This window comes from Amblyomma maculatum, unplaced genomic scaffold, assembly GCF_055883805.1.
Source record: "Amblyomma maculatum isolate TAMU_Amacu unplaced genomic scaffold, ASM5588380v1 scaffold_13, whole genome shotgun sequence".
Lineage (NCBI taxonomy): Eukaryota > Metazoa > Arthropoda > Arachnida > Ixodida > Ixodidae > Amblyomma > Amblyomma maculatum.
In genome coordinates this window covers 27172600-27191515 of record NW_028146738.1, presented here as the reverse complement: position 1 = coordinate 27191515, position 18916 = coordinate 27172600, and the positions used below count along the sequence as shown (strand labels likewise).

General features: G+C 44.3%; 1 protein-coding gene and 1 long non-coding RNA gene across 3 annotated transcripts in view; both read right to left on the bottom strand.

Moving 5' to 3' along the window:
- Positions 1-18916, bottom strand: part of LOC146172423 (uncharacterized) — a 501238-nt gene that overhangs the window by 206604 nt on the left and 275718 nt on the right. The gene's annotated exons all lie outside the window — the stretch shown is intronic.
- Positions 41-18254, bottom strand: LOC146172431 (uncharacterized). Its single transcript, XM_084585938.1, has 4 exons — positions 18164-18254; positions 13048-13382; positions 6711-6848; positions 41-166 (listed from the first exon to the last, which is right to left on the bottom strand). The coding sequence occupies exons 1-4, from the start codon at positions 18205-18207 to the stop codon at positions 150-152; spliced, it is 534 nt and encodes a 177-aa protein (XP_084442064.1). The 5' UTR covers positions 18208-18254; the 3' UTR covers positions 41-149.

Below are 18916 nucleotides of genomic sequence, written 5' to 3'. Positions count from 1 at the left end.
AGGTCAGAAGACACTTGATAGCATCATACGTTTTTTTTATTCTGAGAAGTAAACATTTTGTATACAATATTTTGTACGCATAATAAAATGTCCGAGCAGGACATCCTCCCATGTGTCGCTTTCACAAATAAAGCCGGTACATGGTGGGCTCAGAACTGTGCAGTACCTGCATAGAAAAAAGAAAACTACTTTCAATAAAATACACGGACCAGAAAAAAAAGTTAAAATTAGAATTGCTTGTCTACATAGGATGAAGTCTTTTCTTTCCTACGTGTTACAGTCGTAGTTTCTTTGACAATATTATTGCACATTGCTTTTGTAGTGTGCCATGTACAGCTATATTAATACATGTCTTTAATTAGAAAGGCAGCTCTCACCGATCACCCGGCCCTTAAAGGACACCCTTGAAACTATACGGCACACATAGGTTAGTCGATAAGCGCTTCGGCAGAACGCGCGCTAGCGCGTAACACTCGCTGCCGCTTCCTTCTGTAAGCATCTGTAATCAATAGAGCGATCCCACCGTCTGTAATTTGATGATACAATTACGAAAATGTAAGGCAGCACTGAACATTTCAAAGCGATGCCAACAGTCCAGAAAAACCGTTGAGTCTTTCGGATTGGCTTTGGACATTTGCTGGGAAAAAACATCGCTTCGATTTGGCATTTATCCTTAAGGACAAATGGCGATTAGAACCTGTCGAAAGGAGCATACCTAAACAACAAAGATATCTATTTATTTATTTATTTATTTAAGAAATACTGCAGGCATATTAAACGCCCAAGCAGGAGAGGTGGTTTGCATCAGATGTCATGCAGTTTGAAAACAATAAAACAAAGAATTTTACACAGCGATGAACTGATAACACAAACAATACAATGCATAGTAGAACATATGACACTTCAATTGGGAGTCGATAAAAACGGCGAGTCAACCGGTAGGGCGTTCCAGTCTGCGATTGTTCGTGGAAAAAACGTGAATTTGTACATATTAGTTCGGGCAAATATAGGTGACAAGGCAAGACAGTGCTTATGGCGAGAGGATCTGGAGGAATCTTTTTTCTGGTAGATGTCAGGTTTAATGCCACGTGTGGAAAAATATAACGATTGAAAGAAGGTTAGACGGGCTTTCTTTCTCCTTTCATTAAGTGGATCAAGGCTGGCAAGATGAATCATAGATGAAGGTGAGTCACGGCGTCTGTATCGATTAAAAATAAAACGGGCTGCTGAGCTTTAAATATTCTCAAGTTTTTGGGTGTCAGGGTTCCATGCCACACAGGCATATTCAAGTGTGGGTCTGATATATGCTTTGTATGCCTAAATTTTAATGGGCTTGGACACTCACCCATGCGATGTTTTAAAAAACCGAGCTTTTTACGAGCTGTAAAGCATATACTGTCAATGTGCCTTGTCCATTTTAGTCTGGAAGTTATCGTTACGCCTACGTATTTATATTAATTTACCTGCCTGACTAGGTTTCTCTTGCCTGACTAGGTTTATGTTATACTGAAATTTAAGTTTATTAATTTTATTTGTGATGTTAAGTACAACAGTTTTCTCAAGGTAATGGCCATCGCCCATTCATTGAACCATCGTTCCAAAAATTGCAAATCTTTGTTTAGAGTTATTTGATCATCAACGGATTTAATATCTTTTAAAATTATACAGTCATCGGCAAATAATCTAATCGAAACTGTTGGTTCCAGTGCTTCGACCAGATCATTAATATAAAGATTAAACAGTGTAGGCCCTAAAACCGAACCCTCGGGAACGCCAGAAAGGACATCTAGTAAACAAGAGTTGACACCATCAACAGTAACAAACTGTTTGTTTGCGCTTTGTAAGATAAGAGGGTATCAAATGTACAATTTCACTAGGCCCACCAATCATTTGCATTTTAGTGATCAGCTTATTATGAGGAACTCTCCCGCAGGCTTTTGAGTGATCTAGGAAAACAATGTCAACTTGTCCTCCAATATCTATGATTTTAGAAATTTCATCAACTGTTGTAACTAACTGTGTAGCTGTAGAAAAGCCTCGTCGGAAGCCGTGTTGTGCATTGGTTAATATTTCATTCCGTTCCAGAAATGTATTTAGTTCAATAACCAGTATGTGTTCTAAGAGTTTGAAAACAGTAGATGTTAATGAGATAGGACGGTAATTATTGACGTCTAATCTACAACCCTTCTGAAATACAGGAACGACTCTTGAAATTTTCCAGTCATCGGGTACGGTGGCAGTCTGTATGGATTGTTCATATAGTATTACTAAATATGATGCTAAAAATTCAGCGTACGTCTTGAGAAATGAATTTGAAATGTCATCCGTTACTGATGCTTTCTTAGGATCAAACCGCATAAGTAATTTTAAAACACCTTCTCTGGTTACATTGAAGTTAGCTTCACTTGGACTGTCTTGAGTGGCACTGATTATCTCATCGTTTTTGGAAAATAAACTTTGAAAATTGCGATTGAAAGCATTTGCTATCTCATTTTTAACTGTGACAGTGCGGTTATCCAGAACTATTTTGTCGAGCTTTGAATTATCTTTACGGGAAAGAAACTGCCAGAACTTCGCTGGATTTTCTGTTACGAAACGTCCAAGTGTTTCCGTAAAGTAACGGTTCCTACTTTCGCGCAATTTAGCCGCTAGGGTTGATTTAAGGTGCACAATAAATGTGGAGCTGGCAGATTTATTTCTACGACACCGTCTAAGTTTACGTTTTAAATGGATAATTTCTCTGGAAATCCAAGGATTAGTCCTGGCAACCCTCTTTCTCTTGTTGGGGATAAAGTTTCGCATACAGTAATGGCAAATGGACCAGAAATTTCTCCAGAGTGTGTTAATGTCAATGGAGTGAAATCTGTACAAGGAATCTTCTAAGTACTGGACAATGCTAACATGGTCAGCCAAAGCGTAGTTTTTTACAGTGACGTATTTCTCTGTGGTGGGTTTTGAAAACCTTGGAAGAAGGCAACTGAAAGATACCAGCTTATGGTCCGATATTCCCTCATGTATATCTGTAGTATAGTTGTGTATGCTATTGGAACAAAAAACTAAATCCAGAATAGACTCCCCAGTTGGAGTTACACGCGTAGGTGAATGGACTGTCTGGGTTAGATCAAACGAAAGGAGCATGTAATACAGAGCCTCGGTCCTTTGAACATCACTGGTTCTTGTAGCCATTGTATCCCAGTTAACGTGCGGAAGATTGAAATCTCTGGCGATTACAAAACTACTCTTTTTGAAAGTACTCAGGTGATCATGCATAAAGTGCACAAAATCAGGCTGTGCGCCAGGTTTTCTATATACAGCAATAACAATGACAGGGTTTACAAAGAAATCGACCTCACAAATGACACTTTCGTGATCATCACCAATATCAGGCATCACGCGTGAAGAAATGCTACTCTTCTCCAAAATAGCAACGCCACCACCTCTTGACCCTCGATCCCTACGATAGCAAGTGTACGATGGCGGAAAAATTGCTCTATTAGGAATGTCAGAGTGCAGCCATGTGTCGCTTATGATAACAATATGAGGATCGTAAGATAATAGGATGTGCTCGATTGGTTCTTGCTTATTGCATACGCTTTGTGCATTGAAGCTGATTATACGAAGGAGCTTTTTTTCATAAATGACGTTGTCATCATGATGTCAATTTTGTTGGCCATCATCTTCGCCTCGCAGCCGTTTTCGACAGCTTTTTTCTTCGTCCCAAATGTATACTTCGTCCTTTATCACAAGTTTATCGTGAACTAACTTCGGTTTCATTCCAGGCTGTTCATCTGCTTTTGTGGACTGCCATAACTTTTTCCTTCTTTGCTGCGTGGCATAGGAATAATCGTGTGAAACCGATATGCCGGTATCTTTCAGCTTATGGCAGTTCTTAAAGATGGCCAGTTTTTCGTTGTAATTGTACACACGGAAAATTATTGGCCGATGTCTGTTATTATGTGCCCTGTCAATCCCATAAATGCGCTCGACTGTAGTAACCGTTACCCCAAGTTTCTCATAACATATTTCTTTAATTACTTTTTCTTCTAAGTCTGACCGAGTTTCATTAGGCAATTCTCGGATCCCAGACACCACAATGTTGATCCTTCGAGCACGGTCCTCATAATTTATCTTTTTTTTTTTCCTGTTCCGCTAGTTTTTTCCAGGCGCAGCACCGTACCTTCAAGCTTTCTAATATTTTCCTCGTTTGCTTTTGATAGGTAGAGAACTTCATCTGGTTTAGACAGTTTTTGGTTTATCTGACTAAGAGTCTCATCTCGAGTACTTTCCGTTCATTACTCGTTAAATGCGACTACGGCGAGCTCTGTCATCATTCTGAAATACTGATTAATCGATTACACGTTTCGATTTTCCGTCTAGCCCCCTGCTAAATTTTACTTATTCGTCCATCTTTCAGTGGTCTTTCCAAGACATATCTTTATTTGAAACTTCGACACAGTCCTGCCAGAAGCATAACAGCAGCCGCAAAAAACCACAGTTTTGATAGCAGCATTGCATCTTCTGTATAGGTGAATTGATGCATAATCATCTTGCAAAGCGTTATAGCGCATACGCGTTATATCGCGAGAAACGACACAAGCACTAACAAGCGCTATCTGCGAAATTTTTTCGTTCGATTAAGCTCATGCATAACGCATGCCGAAAATAATTTAAACAGACCAACGTCCTGCGGAAAGCCGTTTGTTTTTCTTTCCTGGGTGCGCTTAGTTTGTTTGATAGGCCGTCCTGAATGGGTCACAATGAGGAAGCTTGCTTAACTGTTCAGACTTGCCGCGAGACTTATGCAGCGGATATGAGGGTGTATTGGAAATAGATACTCCAGTGGCAACACTCGCAAAGAGAATTATTCTTCTTGGGAGTTGTTGCTTTGCCTGAGACAATATCGCGTTCCTTGCGGAAAGTGTGTAACCTTCCGTATGCATGTGTAACCAATAGTCCGATCACACCGCCCAGCTGTGCATGCGACGGTTTTCCACAATTTGTTCGATGAGATCCAATCTGTGCTCATTACAGCCTCGGAAGACCACACACTCAAACTGTGGAACCTGGAGGAGACAGTACCTGCCAAGAATGCGGCAGCCCTCCATGCGGAACCAGTACACGTATTGCGGGCGAATTCGGGCCCCGTGCTGCGCTTGGCATTGGGTGTGACTGAGAGCAGTGCTTCAGCGGCGACCTTGACATCATCCTATGCTCAAACGTGCTAGCTGAGACATCGACCCTTATGGCTCCTTTGAGCCGGGTATCCTGTTAAGCGCCCCATGGGGCCCCACATATGCTGTTTGGGCCTCTCGATGCATGCCACCAAGCTGCAGCTGCTGTCCTGCTCGGGCGTTATATGGCACAGCCCGACTCTAGTCTCCCACAGCAAGTTGCCCTGCCCCGCACCCACACAGCCCCGGACCCTGCTAACGTCATCTCGATGTCAGTGGATGCCAACCAGATGGCAGTGGCCTACACGGCGTCACGTTCGCTCATCAGCCACATAGAGACGGAAAAGCAGTGGTGCTGCTCCACAGTGACCAGAATCCAGAGGCAAGTGCTCTGAGGAAGCAGGTCGACTGTGTGGTGAGCCATTCTTTGCCCATGATGGTGAGGGCGCATGAGGATCGACACATTCGCTTCGACAACAACACTATCAAAAATATTCAGCGGCACTTTGGCTCACTAAAGTTCTTCAAGGCGGAAGCCTGCCCCGCCGCGCTGCTTAGACCTGCTTAGACCACTGCTTTGATTGACTGCGAGACCGTTTGTGATTGATTACGATAGTGACCGATTACGCATTTTTTTTTTGCTGTCAATCAATTTCTATATATGCCCTGTGGTGCGGCTTTCGAGGAAGCACCGACTGGAAGGCGGCGCACTGGCGCCGGGATTGAATGCCCGGCAGGGTCTGCTTCGTATATGCGTGAATCTCCTGGTGACGTCATCACGAGCCATTACGTCAGGACCAAATTTGACGTCAATTTCAATTGTTGGCATTATACATGACCGAATGTGCCGTCATTCTAACGCCACATGCGGTCATGACGTCACCATGTGACGACTATGGACTTCCCGAAATGTCTAACCTTTACTATTGGTTAGTGATAGCTGACCATGACTTGCACTTTGTGAGTACTAGTTATTGTCTGGTTAATGTTAGTTAAACACCCCTTAACTACAATGGTATGGTAAGTGATAGTTATGATGACCTCCAAATGCATGGGTTCCTAAGAGCATTTGCTCAATTATTTTATTATTAGTCGTAAATTATCATGACATTGTCTTGAAAATACCTAAAATATTGTTCCGATATGATCCCATTGCTAATGGTTAGGTATCGCTTCAATGGTGATTGCCGTATGCCCATATACGGCATGCACCCGAAACGCGGACACATTTGCCGACGACAGTATAAAGCGTTAAAGGATTTCGCCCTAATTGTGCATTAAATGATGGCCCAAAGCAAAAGCAGCAATGGGGGCTAGTTGGTTACCATTTCAAGGATTTTCTCGCTACGATATACACAGATACACAAGAAAGCGCGCTTGTCCTGTGTACGTGGTTCCTGCTTTCTTGTGTATCTGTGTATATCTTAGCGCAAAAATTCTTTCTTGTGTATCTGTGTATATCATAGCGCGAAAATTATTGAAATGGTGGCCCACCTGGTCGCCGTCAAAAGTCTGGCCATAGACCCCAATGGCCTCTACCTCCTCTCAGGAAGCCATGACCGCTCTCTCCGGTTGTGGAACCTGGACAACAAGATGTGAACCACGGGGGTGGAATCCCGAGAAGCGCAAGACACTTGCCGGTCCGCGTAATCCGGTGAGCCGAGCCTGGGCCGTCCTCTGCACACAATAGACAATGGGGACATGTGAAGTTGTGCTATACCTAGCACTTTCATTTGAAAAACAGCGCATTACATGCGCAGCGGTATACAAAGGGGCTACAGCAGTAATTTTGTTTAAACTTCTTACGTATGCAGTTGCGAAAAAAAAGATGAAATATTGAGGAGTAATCAATACAGATGAAAAAAACTTCAGACATTGAAACATTCATCTTAATGATCATCATCCTCTCGAACAAACTAGTTCACCCGATCTGACGCTCTTCTGTGCACTAAATCTTTGGGGTAGATCTCAAAAAAGCGACAGTGCCATTTGGTCGCTACGACCCCACCGGCTACCCTGCGGCGCTGTTGTAAACTATCATAGGAAGAACCAGGGCAGTTGTTGCTTGTACAAATCTGGGTTTTCTTTCAAACTAGGGGATACAAAGTAAAAAGGAATACGGGCCGTCATAAAAACGTGCAGCATAGAAACCAATTCTTCACGCCACGATTGCATGAGGAGTAATCAATGTTGATTTTCAGAATCATTATCAAAAATATGCAGCCCTCGCTTCGCATACTCGTTTCGGTTGGTAACGTATCGGCTGTTGCTTATAATTTGCTGATTCTCAGTTTGTCCTTAATTGGCCTTTGATATTGTTGGCTATTCATTCGCAACATAAACTTATAACTTATGTTCCTTAATGCTACCCACTGTATTTAGGATCGAGATAGAACGAGAGGAAAAAGATACTGCACGGTATGAAAGAGCACTGAAAAAGGATAGAGGGGGAAGAGGGGGGGGGGGTTAGACTTAGTTCGCAGGTCGAGCCAACGATTTCAGAAATGAACTTGTCTTGGTCTGCCAGACGAAGACGAGTCCAATTGTCGAAACGTTGGCACGACCTGCGAGTTAAGGCTTCTCCCCATCTACCCTTTTTCAGTGCCCTTTCATACCGCTGTATTTAGGCGATATATTGGGCTTTGTCAAGATTTTTTATCCCTAATTTAACAACGTGACTCTGGTCGACATCGGAGGAATATTATTTTGGACGTCGACGTGAATTTCATTCAAGTCCCCACAATTCAAGTCCAGCTGAAGCGCAAGCTATGATCCCCAACTTTTCAAACCTTTACGACACCTCCCGAAATCATTCAGTGCTATTGTAATAGGCGCTGCATCCGGATACTAGACACCTAAAAGCATATTAGGTGGCCCAATTGATCAGCGTATATTTATAAAGAAATAAAGCGTTTGAAATCAGAAAGATACGAACGGAGGAAACTGCCACTCAAAGCAGGGAAAGCATGGAGACTTTTAGGGAGTCAACAAATATTAATGAATGGTAAAATCATATGATGCATTAAAAGCAATTGACGAAACAATAATAGGAAACACGTTCCACAGAAACCATGTAGCTTTCGAACCTTCTCCACAACATTTCGCGGCCGGTACTATAGGGACCGGGCAGCTGAACGGGTGGCGCCGCCTCTCGGCGCATCGCTCAAACGCCAGAATGCGCCGGCCCCTGCCGGCTCATTGCCAGCGCATTGGAGCGTACTGTTTGTCGTTGGCTTTTGTGGAAATTGGAAATCCTAAGGTTTAGATGACGTTGTGCGTGAATATATCCTCAAGAGAACAGAAAGTTGGGCTAGTTGTGTGAATATGTCCAGTGAAATGAAGTCTGGCCGAACAATGCTGGCGAAACGTGCTGCGTTGTTGGCTCCACTGGCAGCTACGCAAACTCGTCGGACGTTTTTAAGTCGATTAATTTCTACGGTTTCCAAAGAAGCATGAGTAGCGGGTGACCTAAGCATGGTTCTTTGAAAGGCAAAGGCACGAATCTACGTTTTTGGTTACTGTGTGGTCATGGAAAGGGCCGAATATTTAAAATCCCGCTTGCTACCGGATGCTCTCTGCCTTCTGTTTCCCAGGAGTGACGGCACGAGAGCCTCGGAGCCGAAGCCGCACTCCTTCATCTGTAGTCACTTTATTGATAATTGGAAATCGAAGTAACCCAACAGCGTAAGTTACAACGCTAGCATTTCCGCGCCTGTGTACAAGAAAACCCCAGCACGGAAAAAAAAAAGGCAGCTCCACCATCGTCGTTCGGGCTGCGTTACGGTCTTCAGTGATGGCCAGAGACAATGTTTGTGCGGATACTTTCGCTGACATAGTCAAAGATAACTTACTTTTTTCTCTCAACAGAAAGAGCAGATAGGAGACACGAACAATTCCTATTACCATGATCTTGTAATTTTTACTCTTTTCGTTTGTCAACCAATGAAAATGCGCTGAGAGCTATTCGTTGATACATTTAGAATTTGTTAACATTTGTTTGAGGCATGTCCATTTCGCCTAATCAAACCACTCATTTCACAGCTCAGTCAATACCGCATGGTCACAAAATCTGCTATCGGCTTGATATGAAAGTCGAACAACAAAAAAAATACAATTTAATTGGTGGAAACGAGCATAAACGTAGCATTTTTTTTTTATCTCGAAGGCCGTGTAGCAGTTTTTTTTTTTTCGCATTCACGTTGCACCTGACACGGCTTTACGTATTTTCTCAGCAGTGTCCATTTCCTTGCCCGCCTAAATACATGTGTTTCTCATCGGCGTTTTAGTGAACGTGAGATTTCCTGATTGTGGCGTAGTATGACAAGACCGTTTATCCTCTCTCAGAAATTGCTTCTATGGCCAATGTAAACAGATTTAGCAGCAGTCCGGCAAGCTGCAGTGATAAAGTTGCAAAAGGAATGGCTTTCAGTTATCCGGATTCCTTTACGTGCAAATAGAAAACTACATACATGGTCGTGTCCCCTCACACTCATCAGGTATCGAGGTCAGCTAGGTATCGGCCCGCAAGTTCGTGGTACGCTGAGAAAGTAGACCACCTTAGCGAACGAGCCATCAGAGGGATTCATTTAATAATAGAACGCTCTCTTAGTTGTTGGTGGCTTATCTTACAACACATCACACTGCGTTTTTTTTTCGATTGTATTTAACAGTTTGACAGTATTGGACTATTGCCTTCAGATGTTCAAGGCAGGTGCGGTCAATCGCATGGAACTTCCTGCGCTGAGTGAACGGTAGCAGAAAATTTAATTTAATTTTCTTTTCACAACCTCCGCAGCATGTCGGGAGAAAGGCATGCATAGTATAATATTTTCTAAGTCAATTATATGTAGCAGCTCCGACGTGTTCAACAAGAGCATTGCTACCGACGTGTTCAACAAGAGCATTGCCGTATAAGTAAAAATGATGCTGAGGTGGTATTACTCATTTGGCTTATATTATGATTAAGTTTGATGGTCTCAAGGCCGGGTTCAGTGAGCTATTGTAGCGTAATTGTGCAGGAAGTCCTGGAAGTATATGTGTGTTTGCTATTCCAACTATAAATAGGATCCTACTTTTATCTTGCTTGTTTATTTTTCTCCTTTTACAGCTCTCGTTGAGAGGTTGAAACTGGAATGTCATTTGCTATTATTCTACTCTGAATCGTTTCAGCCTAGCTATTACCAAAAAAGACAGATGCAGCATCTTTTTTCATTTTACATGAACGCTGACCATTACAACTACCACTACTACGGCGCCACGGCTACACGGCTCGGTGGTATTTGATCTTCTGGCAGATTTCGACTAGACCTAATATATGATAGACGCGCAGTGCAGGCGCAATTCCCGTCTTCGCAGTGGCCTTAACAAGTGCCTAACGAAGGTGTTCCTAGCGCATGGTGAAATCACGCGCGCGGCATTTTCAAGTATATTACAGAAATACCATGCGCCCGGCGGTCTCAAAAAAAAAAAAAACAAACAAAAAACGCGCACGCCCTGCCGAGAACGGTCCTTTTCTTTTTCAAGATTTCCCCGTCAAAAAATACTCCTTGCGATTACTGAAAGCAGCTCAAAGCTCTCAAAGCCACACCGCAAAACGACGGGTAGGGACAGGCTCAAAAACGCCTCGCGGAACGGAAACGACTGCGCCGCTCAGTTGCTATATAGCTGCCTCGCCATTCCGCTTTTTCGGTAGTCCGCCGCGGGCGGCGCTGTTCCACCGAGGCGACGGTGGCGCCATACAACGGGCGCCCGGTCCCTATACCAACACTGAGGTACGGCTACAGTTATTGAATTGCCTGTTTGCTTTGTGAGGTTTAACGTCCCAAAGCGATTAACGCTATGAGAGACGCTGTAGTGGAAGACTGGGGAAATTTCGACCATCTGGGGTCCTTTAACGTGCACTGACATTGCACAGCACACAAGCGCCTAGCTTTACGTCTCAGTCGAAAGCGGCCGCCGAGGCCGGGATTCGATCCCGCGTCTTTGGGTCCAGTAGTCGAGCGAGTAACCACTGACAACCCCGGCGGGGTTTGAACGGTCTATTTTGGTAAGTAGTTACGTTGTGTGTAAACTGTCCGTTAGAATATTCATCGGCGGCCGCCTCCATCATAACTACGGAATGAGTACGAGTTGTAATTATGAATTGCTAGCTGGAGAGCCCTGCATGCGAGAGGTCCTTCATGCATTGCATTGGTTTGAGGTGCAATTCTTATCCTAGTGAGTCTGAAGCAAACAATGTTAGCACTGCTAAATTTGTTGCATTTTCCCGGAAAGAGGCCGAAATGATAGATTGCGGTTCAATATACCAGAATTACGCGTGGTGTCAATAGCCTGGAAAGATCGGTGGTAAGCAGCAGTAATTACTGGTCTCCTTGTTGCTTTATCTAGTGGGACACATCACATTACAAAACGCGAGCATCAGTGTTGCATACTGGTAGCTCCCTTGAGACAACTGCGCGAACTGCAGGCACCTGAGCGAAAGGTATCTTGAAATCAAAATACAAGAGGAAGCAGAACGATGACGGCAAATGGAAAACTGAGCACGATCAAAGTGTATGTGTGGGTGTGTATGTTTCTTTGTACCTGGGCGTGCATGCGTGTGCGTGCGAACATGCGTGCGCGTGTTTGTTTGTGTGCGTGTGCGTGCGAGCATTCGTTGCGCGTGTGTGTTTGTGTGCATGCGTGTGTGCGCGTGCTTGCGTGCGAGCGCGCGTGTGTGTGTGTGTGTGAGTGAGTGAGTGAGTGTGTGTGTGTGTGTGTGTGTGTGTGTGTGTGTTTGTGTGTGTGTGTGTGTGCGTGTGTGTGTGTGCGTGTGTGTGCGTGTATGTGTGTGTGAATGAGTGTGTGTTTGTGTGAGCGTACCATACGGAGAGCGAAAAAAACATAGCTGTCCCGTGATTGCCTTTTGCTGGGTTCTGAACGCAACTATTTGCCTTTCACAACCCAGGCTTAAATAATTAGTGAATTTTGAAGTCATTGTTGTAATTTAGCTTGAACATTTAGGGAGACGCTTAATCTCCGCGTTTAAGTATGACTCAATCGCGTTTCAAACACGTAGACGCTGTTTGTGTACTTTTATATATTTCATTTTTTGCATTTTCTCTCTTATAACCTGCTGGACGATGACGTCACCGGTTATCTCGGCCGCCACTTCTTGAAATTCGGTGCGTCTCAGTGTGGATTCTATTGTGTTCAGTGCAACGTCGGGCGTCAAGTTATGACGCGGTGGCGTTTCAAAGACGCGGACGACATTTTTTCGCTTTTTTCGCTTTTTTCTTCATTATTCTTATTTTGGTGATAAATTTATTTTTTAAATATATCTTGTGCAAATACTTAGCCTCAGCAGCCATGGCCTTTTCATTCTAGCAGTTTGACAATTTAAACGCAATTATTTTGCCTTCAATTTTTTATATAGATTACCATTGACAAAGTATATGCTAAATTTCCTTAATTAGTATCATCAAGCATTGTATTTTCCTTCGGAGCCTCTTGACATGTTCGCACCCCCTTTAACATAAGTTTTTTTCATTTTTTAATTATTGCTAACTGATCAATTACGCACTCTAAATTTGCTTAAGCAGCATTTTAAGGATTCGCGTTTCGTTGTGAGCATATTGACACGTTTGTGCCGCCTTTTTAATTGTTCAGTTTTTATTGGTGATTACTGTAATTTTATGACCTCGTCATCAACTATCTCACATCAATCAATCATAAATTCTTAGAAGCACAAATTTTCTTGATACGATATTTTACGCAGCAAGGGAGTATTTCTGGCAAGCTGCTTCCACGAGTACACTACGGCGCGAATGAAGATAAATGTGAATAGCTAAAGTGATTATCGTGTTTATTGTAGCTAGTGTGATGCTGAAAAACTCACCAGAGAGATCATCGGTGTCAAACTCCCGCGGTGGTCGATGGACGGACACCTGACTGCTATGCCAGGCTCGGCGATGTCCCGTACAAGCAGACTTGGTGGACACCGACGTAGCTGTCGACAGTTCCGGCCGCCTCCCCTTCCGTGTACTCCGAGCATGGAGTCGTAGAGTAGGACCGAGACGCCAGAGTCCTGGTGAATCACGGAGGTCGGTAGTCGCCGGGATGACCGCTCCGCAGAGTCCACGCTGTGATCCCTGTTCTCGAGCCAGGAGCCGATGCCACGCCAACGCGGACTCAGGAGGTGCGGTGAAGGGAACCAGGCTTCCATCAAAGTACCTGGAGGAGAACAGTTCCAAGATGGCTGGTTGCTGTGAAAGAAAGCTCAGCGTAGTGCCTACGTTCGAATCACCGCATGCTGAACAAAGCACGCGGAACACGTTCGCTCGCGTAACTATTCTTGGCGATCTGCGTCTTCTTCACGGCGCTCTCGCAAAGCACAATGCGAGGCAGACATTCGGCGCAAATACGAGCAACCAGTTCCGAATGATTTCTATTGAGGCAATAAACACTGCATAAATCAGGAAATGTTACTTTACAAAGATGCCAAACTACCAAAGCAACCTGTTTAACGCAGATGCCATACCACGCTTTATTTTCTTCGCGTTAGAGGCCAATAGTGCTGAGACATGCCTACAAAATCAAAGTCCTTGTTTATTTCTTCAAAATAAAGATTACTTTGTTCGCGCGCGCTCAAGAAACGGAGTATAACTTCGCGGTTGGAATATTCGTACTACAGTAAACGCAATGCCTAGCATCTGCGAGCAGAGTATTTGAGAGCGAAAAACAGAGAAAAAAAGTTACTTTAAATGGGCAAAAGCTCTTTGAGAGCAGAGCATTGAGCACACACATTATTTTCCCGACTATTTAGGGGGCCGAGAAAATATTTTAAGGGATAAATTAGATATATCTAGTGAATAAATCTACCACAATGAAACAAACAGGAGTGAATATTTCAAAAGCAAAGCGACTGGTCGTTATTTAATTTTAATCTCGATCTATTACACATTATTTATGTTTATCTTCTGACAAACGACGCGCTATCAATTTTAACGGTGTTCTTTTTATGTTGCCTATTTGTGTATGCTGCCGCAGTGATGAAAAATGCAGAAACAGCGCCAGCACGCTGCGCTGTTTTCATGCTGTAGCATGTGACACGAAACACCACATCCAAGTCTTTGCGCGCCTGAGCCACTGAGCTGAGATGCGCGGCAGCGGAGAATGCGCTGACGCTCCACGGAGCACTGCCATGTTGAGCCTTGTTCGCACATATTTCGCACGCTCCTATACCTCGTGGGGTCCGGTAGGGTGGAATGTTCGACTTTTCTTGATGGATGGTTGGCAAAATTAAACCGGTTTCGGGGGAGGGATCCTTTTGCGTTGGACAACGTCTGTTCGCCGATCGGTGGCGGCGCCAACACTGCTTTGAAATGTCGCGAACACAATGCAGACCCAAAGAAGTTTGAGGCGCAGGTTCTGGCTATTTTGGTAAACCAGCAAAGAAGGCCAGGTCTCCAATTTCACATCCGTAGCTGCTAAAAATTTCTTCGATGCACCGGCGCTCTTGAGGGTGACGGTCCACACGTCGTGTATTTGAACTAAAGCGGGCAGCTCGGGGGCGCATCAAGGGAAAGCAAAGCATTAGCATCCTGAAATCTTCGACGCCATATGGTCTTTCCTTCCGGTCCACTTGCATAAGTAATGTGTTGTTCATCCCCATTCGTCTTTTTGGCAAACTTGGCAGTATAACATGGCAGATTTCAATAACGGCGGAGCACTAGATATGGTCTATAGGGTCACGAAGAGTCGGACACGACTGAACGACTTGACTGAACAGACTAGATAACACATCCGTACGCTCCGGTGGCCGGAAGTGGAATCCTTTCCACTTGGAGTCCCTGGACTATCGTGAATTCATAAACTGTTTCTAATCCTCACGTCTGCCGTATGCATCCGTTGATCCACAAGAAAGTGTACTGGAATATACGCTTAAACATTGCACAGAAATGCCCTCTGGTGCCTCTCGCTGCAATCGAGAGTCCTTGTTTCATAAAATGAACCTTGTATGGCATTTTTCTTTACTTTGTGAGGCTCTTTACATACTTTACTGCGCATATTGATTTGTATTTTATTTCCTTTGTAAATTCCAGGACGTTTATTATTCGTACGTTTTGATCGTTTTTTCATGCACTGAATCTGCGCTTGTGACATTCAACAGAAAAAAATACGAGAGATTTGCGGATTGGCCTCTTTAGGCCTTAGTATTCCTTAGACGAGTTCTTTTCAGACATTCGAGAGCGCGATTGTCCCTGGCGGTGTCTCACATGCATTTAGAATATCGAACGTCCTCGGAGCATGCTCGGCGAAGACCGATTCCATGGTGTACGTGCTGAGCGTCCTTGGCATACCTTGCTCTCGCGAGGCGATCCATATCACCCTCCCTAGCAGCACTGCCTGCCCTGCACTGCAATTCGATCTCTCCTCTAAAGCCTATATGAGACAGAAGGTCACATGACACGTGGGCTATTCAGGGGTACCAGAGCATTTCCCTCCAATAGCGAAACAGGGGCTATGTTAGAAAGGTTGCGAAATAACCAACAATCGTATGCTATCGCGAAAAATAATTTACACGGGCCGTACAATACAAAATAATAGTAATGTTGGCGGAGACCAACCGGCCAAACAGGTTTCGTAGTAGGTTGGCTAAAAACATCATTATTTAGATACTGAATTATTAAAGTGTAGCGCTTAATGTCAAATAGAGATACGTCGCTGCCTTTTGTTAATCGTCTCACCACAGTTGAGAATTACAAAAAATGAAGCCTTCGGAACAAGAGCAAAAAATATTGGTCATCTCGCGCATATTTCTAAAATTGCATGTCCTTAGAATACCACGCGCTTTCTACCACCCAACAGAACGCGGCAGTGCGCACCTTACGTCTCTAGTGACTTTCTTTATTCTGTAGTCGTTTACATTGTATTTATTCGGTAGTCTGAAGCAGCGAGCAGTGGATTGCTCCACAGCGCGTTTAGAGGCCTGGCTAGCCTAACGCGAGCGAAACAGACAACACAATGTACCAAGCTGTTGTATAGCCCCGCGACAGCTGCACCCGCTCTTTCTATCGCGACCGTTGCATTCGTATCCTTTTGGACGTTGCGGCTGTTCGCAGGTGTCTCACAGTTGCACCGCAATCCTAACAAATTCATACGTAGAAAGTTTTGCGATGTCTTAAGCGCAGTCGTGTCTGCCTAAACGCTCGTAAGTGTCTCTTTAATAGCGGTAAGCTCGCCCCGGTGCTCTACTATCGATCATACCCATACCATCAACCAGGTGATAGAAAAATGCTCAGAATATAACCAGCCATTATACATACCATTCATTGATTACGAAAAAGCATTTGACTCAGCTGAAACCTCTGCGGTGATGCAGGCATTGCGAAATCAGGGGGTAGACGAGCCGTACGTGAAAGTTTTGGAAGATATATATAGTGGCTGCACAGCAACCATAGTTCTGCATAAACAAAGTAACAAAATTCCCATAAAGAAAGGAGTTAGGCAAGGAGACACAATCTCCCAAGTACTATTCACAGCTTGCTTAGAGGAAGTATCCAGAGACTTGGAATGGGAGCAGTTAGGGATAAGGGTAGATGGAGAGTACCTCAGTAATCTGCGATTTGCTCTTGGCATTGCCTTGCTAAGCAACTCGGGGAATAAACAGCAAATAATGATTGATATGACCTAGACAGGAAAAGTAGGAAGGTAGGCTTAAAAGTCAATATGCAGATGACTAAGTTAATGTCCAACAGCTTCGGGAAGGAACAGCAGTTTGCATTAGGTGGCGAAGTACTGGAAGTAGTAAGAAAATATGTCTACTTAGGATAGGTAGTAACCACAGACCCGGACCATGAACAGGAAATAACAAGAAGAATAAGATTGGGATGGAGGGCATTTAGCAAGCACTCACCGATTATGACTAGCAGCTTACCGGTATCGCTCAAGAGGAAAGTAGACAACAGTTGCATCTTACCTGTTGCATCTTACCTATGGGGCTGAAACGTGGAGGCTAACCAAGAGAGCTCTACTTAAGTTCAGGACAACTCAGAGGGCTATGGAACGAAAAACGGTAGGGCTAACATTAACAGATAGGAAGCGTGCACAGTGGGTCAGATAAATAACTCAAGTTACCGACATTCTAGCGGAAATTAAGGAGAAGAAATTTACTTGGGCAGGACATGTAGTGCGAAGAGAGGAGAACAGATGGTCGCTTAGGGTAACAAACTGGATTCCAAGGGAAGGAACGCGTAGCAGGGGGCGCCAGAAAGCTAGGTGGGCGCATGAGGTAAAGAAGTTCGCAGGGGTCAAGTGGATTCAGCTAGCACAGAACCGGGTTAAGTGGAGAAATATGGGAGAGGCCTTCGTCCTGCAGTAGGTATAGTCAGGCTTAGGATGATGATGATAATGATGATGACGAAGAAGCTAGCCTCAGGTGACGCAGTCGCCTGCTCGCTTGTGTGTTATCAGGGGAAACTCCACGCAGGTGGCAGAAGTCGTATAGTGGCATCGCATTGTGGTATAGTGATGCACCAATAAGTAGAAAATAATAAAAGTGAATCGTCCCCGCCGGCCATCGGGAAAGCACTTCAGTGGGCCTTCAAATAACTACTTGCGCTTACTCTGCCCTTGGAAGCCTTATGGGCGTAGAACTAGTAATGCGCCGGTGTATATGCCATCCCAAATACGAAGTAAGCTTCTGTATTTCAGAAGCAGTAACATTGCGGCTCAGAAGGTTACAGCCCTTACACTTTGTGCAGTCGGGAGTGACCACACAAATAAGAAATCGCAGGTGTGGTGCTCCGTTGAAGCGTGTTGAAAGATTCTCATGGCAGCAGTTTTTGGTATCGTAATGAGGCTGATTGTAGAGTGCGTGTAAAACCTTAGTTAAAAGTTGTGGATCAGAAGGCATCCTTTGGAAGTGTCCTTATATTAAATACGCGAACTACGACAGTAAGACAGCAACAAGCTAGGTAAAGATAGGAACAAGAGGAATGGGAACCCGTCACCCTATTGCGTGGCTGTTTGCCGGTCGGCAGAACTCCTCCCACATTCCCGCATTAACACGGGCGGCGGAGTACGAGAGGCCTGTGTCACTGTTTCCAGACGACAGCGGTTTAAGAGACTCAATGCATCCACGCCGGTCATGTCAAGACATGTGGCAACAAGGACGACGTAAAATCTACGTCCCGGCCAAGCAAGCCGTGCGTTTCCTCCTTGCTCTCTCTGGGCATTTTTATTTTTGCAGATTTTTTTCCCCATCCCTAACCGCCGGATTGGGTAGATCAAGTCGCAGCGGCGCCCGCATTTATGGAGGAAGCGTACGCGACGGCTACCACTCGTTAACGCATATGTCTTCCCTTCGTTTTTTTCTGTGATTACCGGGGTACGCTACTGGGAAAAGCAGTTCGGATGTTTTGCGCGGGCGCAGTTGAAAAGCTGCCCTACTATAGTAAGAGAGCATGTGCAACTCTCTCCGCCGTATTCATCCGTCTTATTTTACTTTATCGGCACGCAAGTATAAGAGCACTCTCAAACTGAATCTCAATTCCGTTGTTCTTCCTTCGCGCTACCATACTTCGGATATCCTAGCGTTAAGCCTCCTTTTTGTGTGTTTTCTTTTTTTTTTTCATTTCGCCACTTTTTTGTACCTTCTTGTTGCTAATAAATGTGATTTTCTTTCTCATTCGCGAAATTGCTCTTTTTTACTTTGGTCAAAATTAAACCACTAACCTTTCCGGTATACACAGAATTGCTGAATA

Coding starts and splice junctions, on each gene's coding strand:
- LOC146172431 (XM_084585938.1), bottom strand. CDS start 18,207: ATGTGGGAGGAGTTCTGCCGACCGGCAAACAGCCACGCAATAGG. Junction 13,383..18,163: donor GCAAACAGCCACGCAATAGG/GTGACGGGTTCC, acceptor GTTCTCCTCCAG/GTACTTTGATGGAAGCCTGG. Junction 6,849..13,047: donor TGACACCGATGATCTCTCTG/GTGAGTTTTTCA, acceptor TATTGTGTGCAG/AGGACGGCCCAGGCTCGGCT.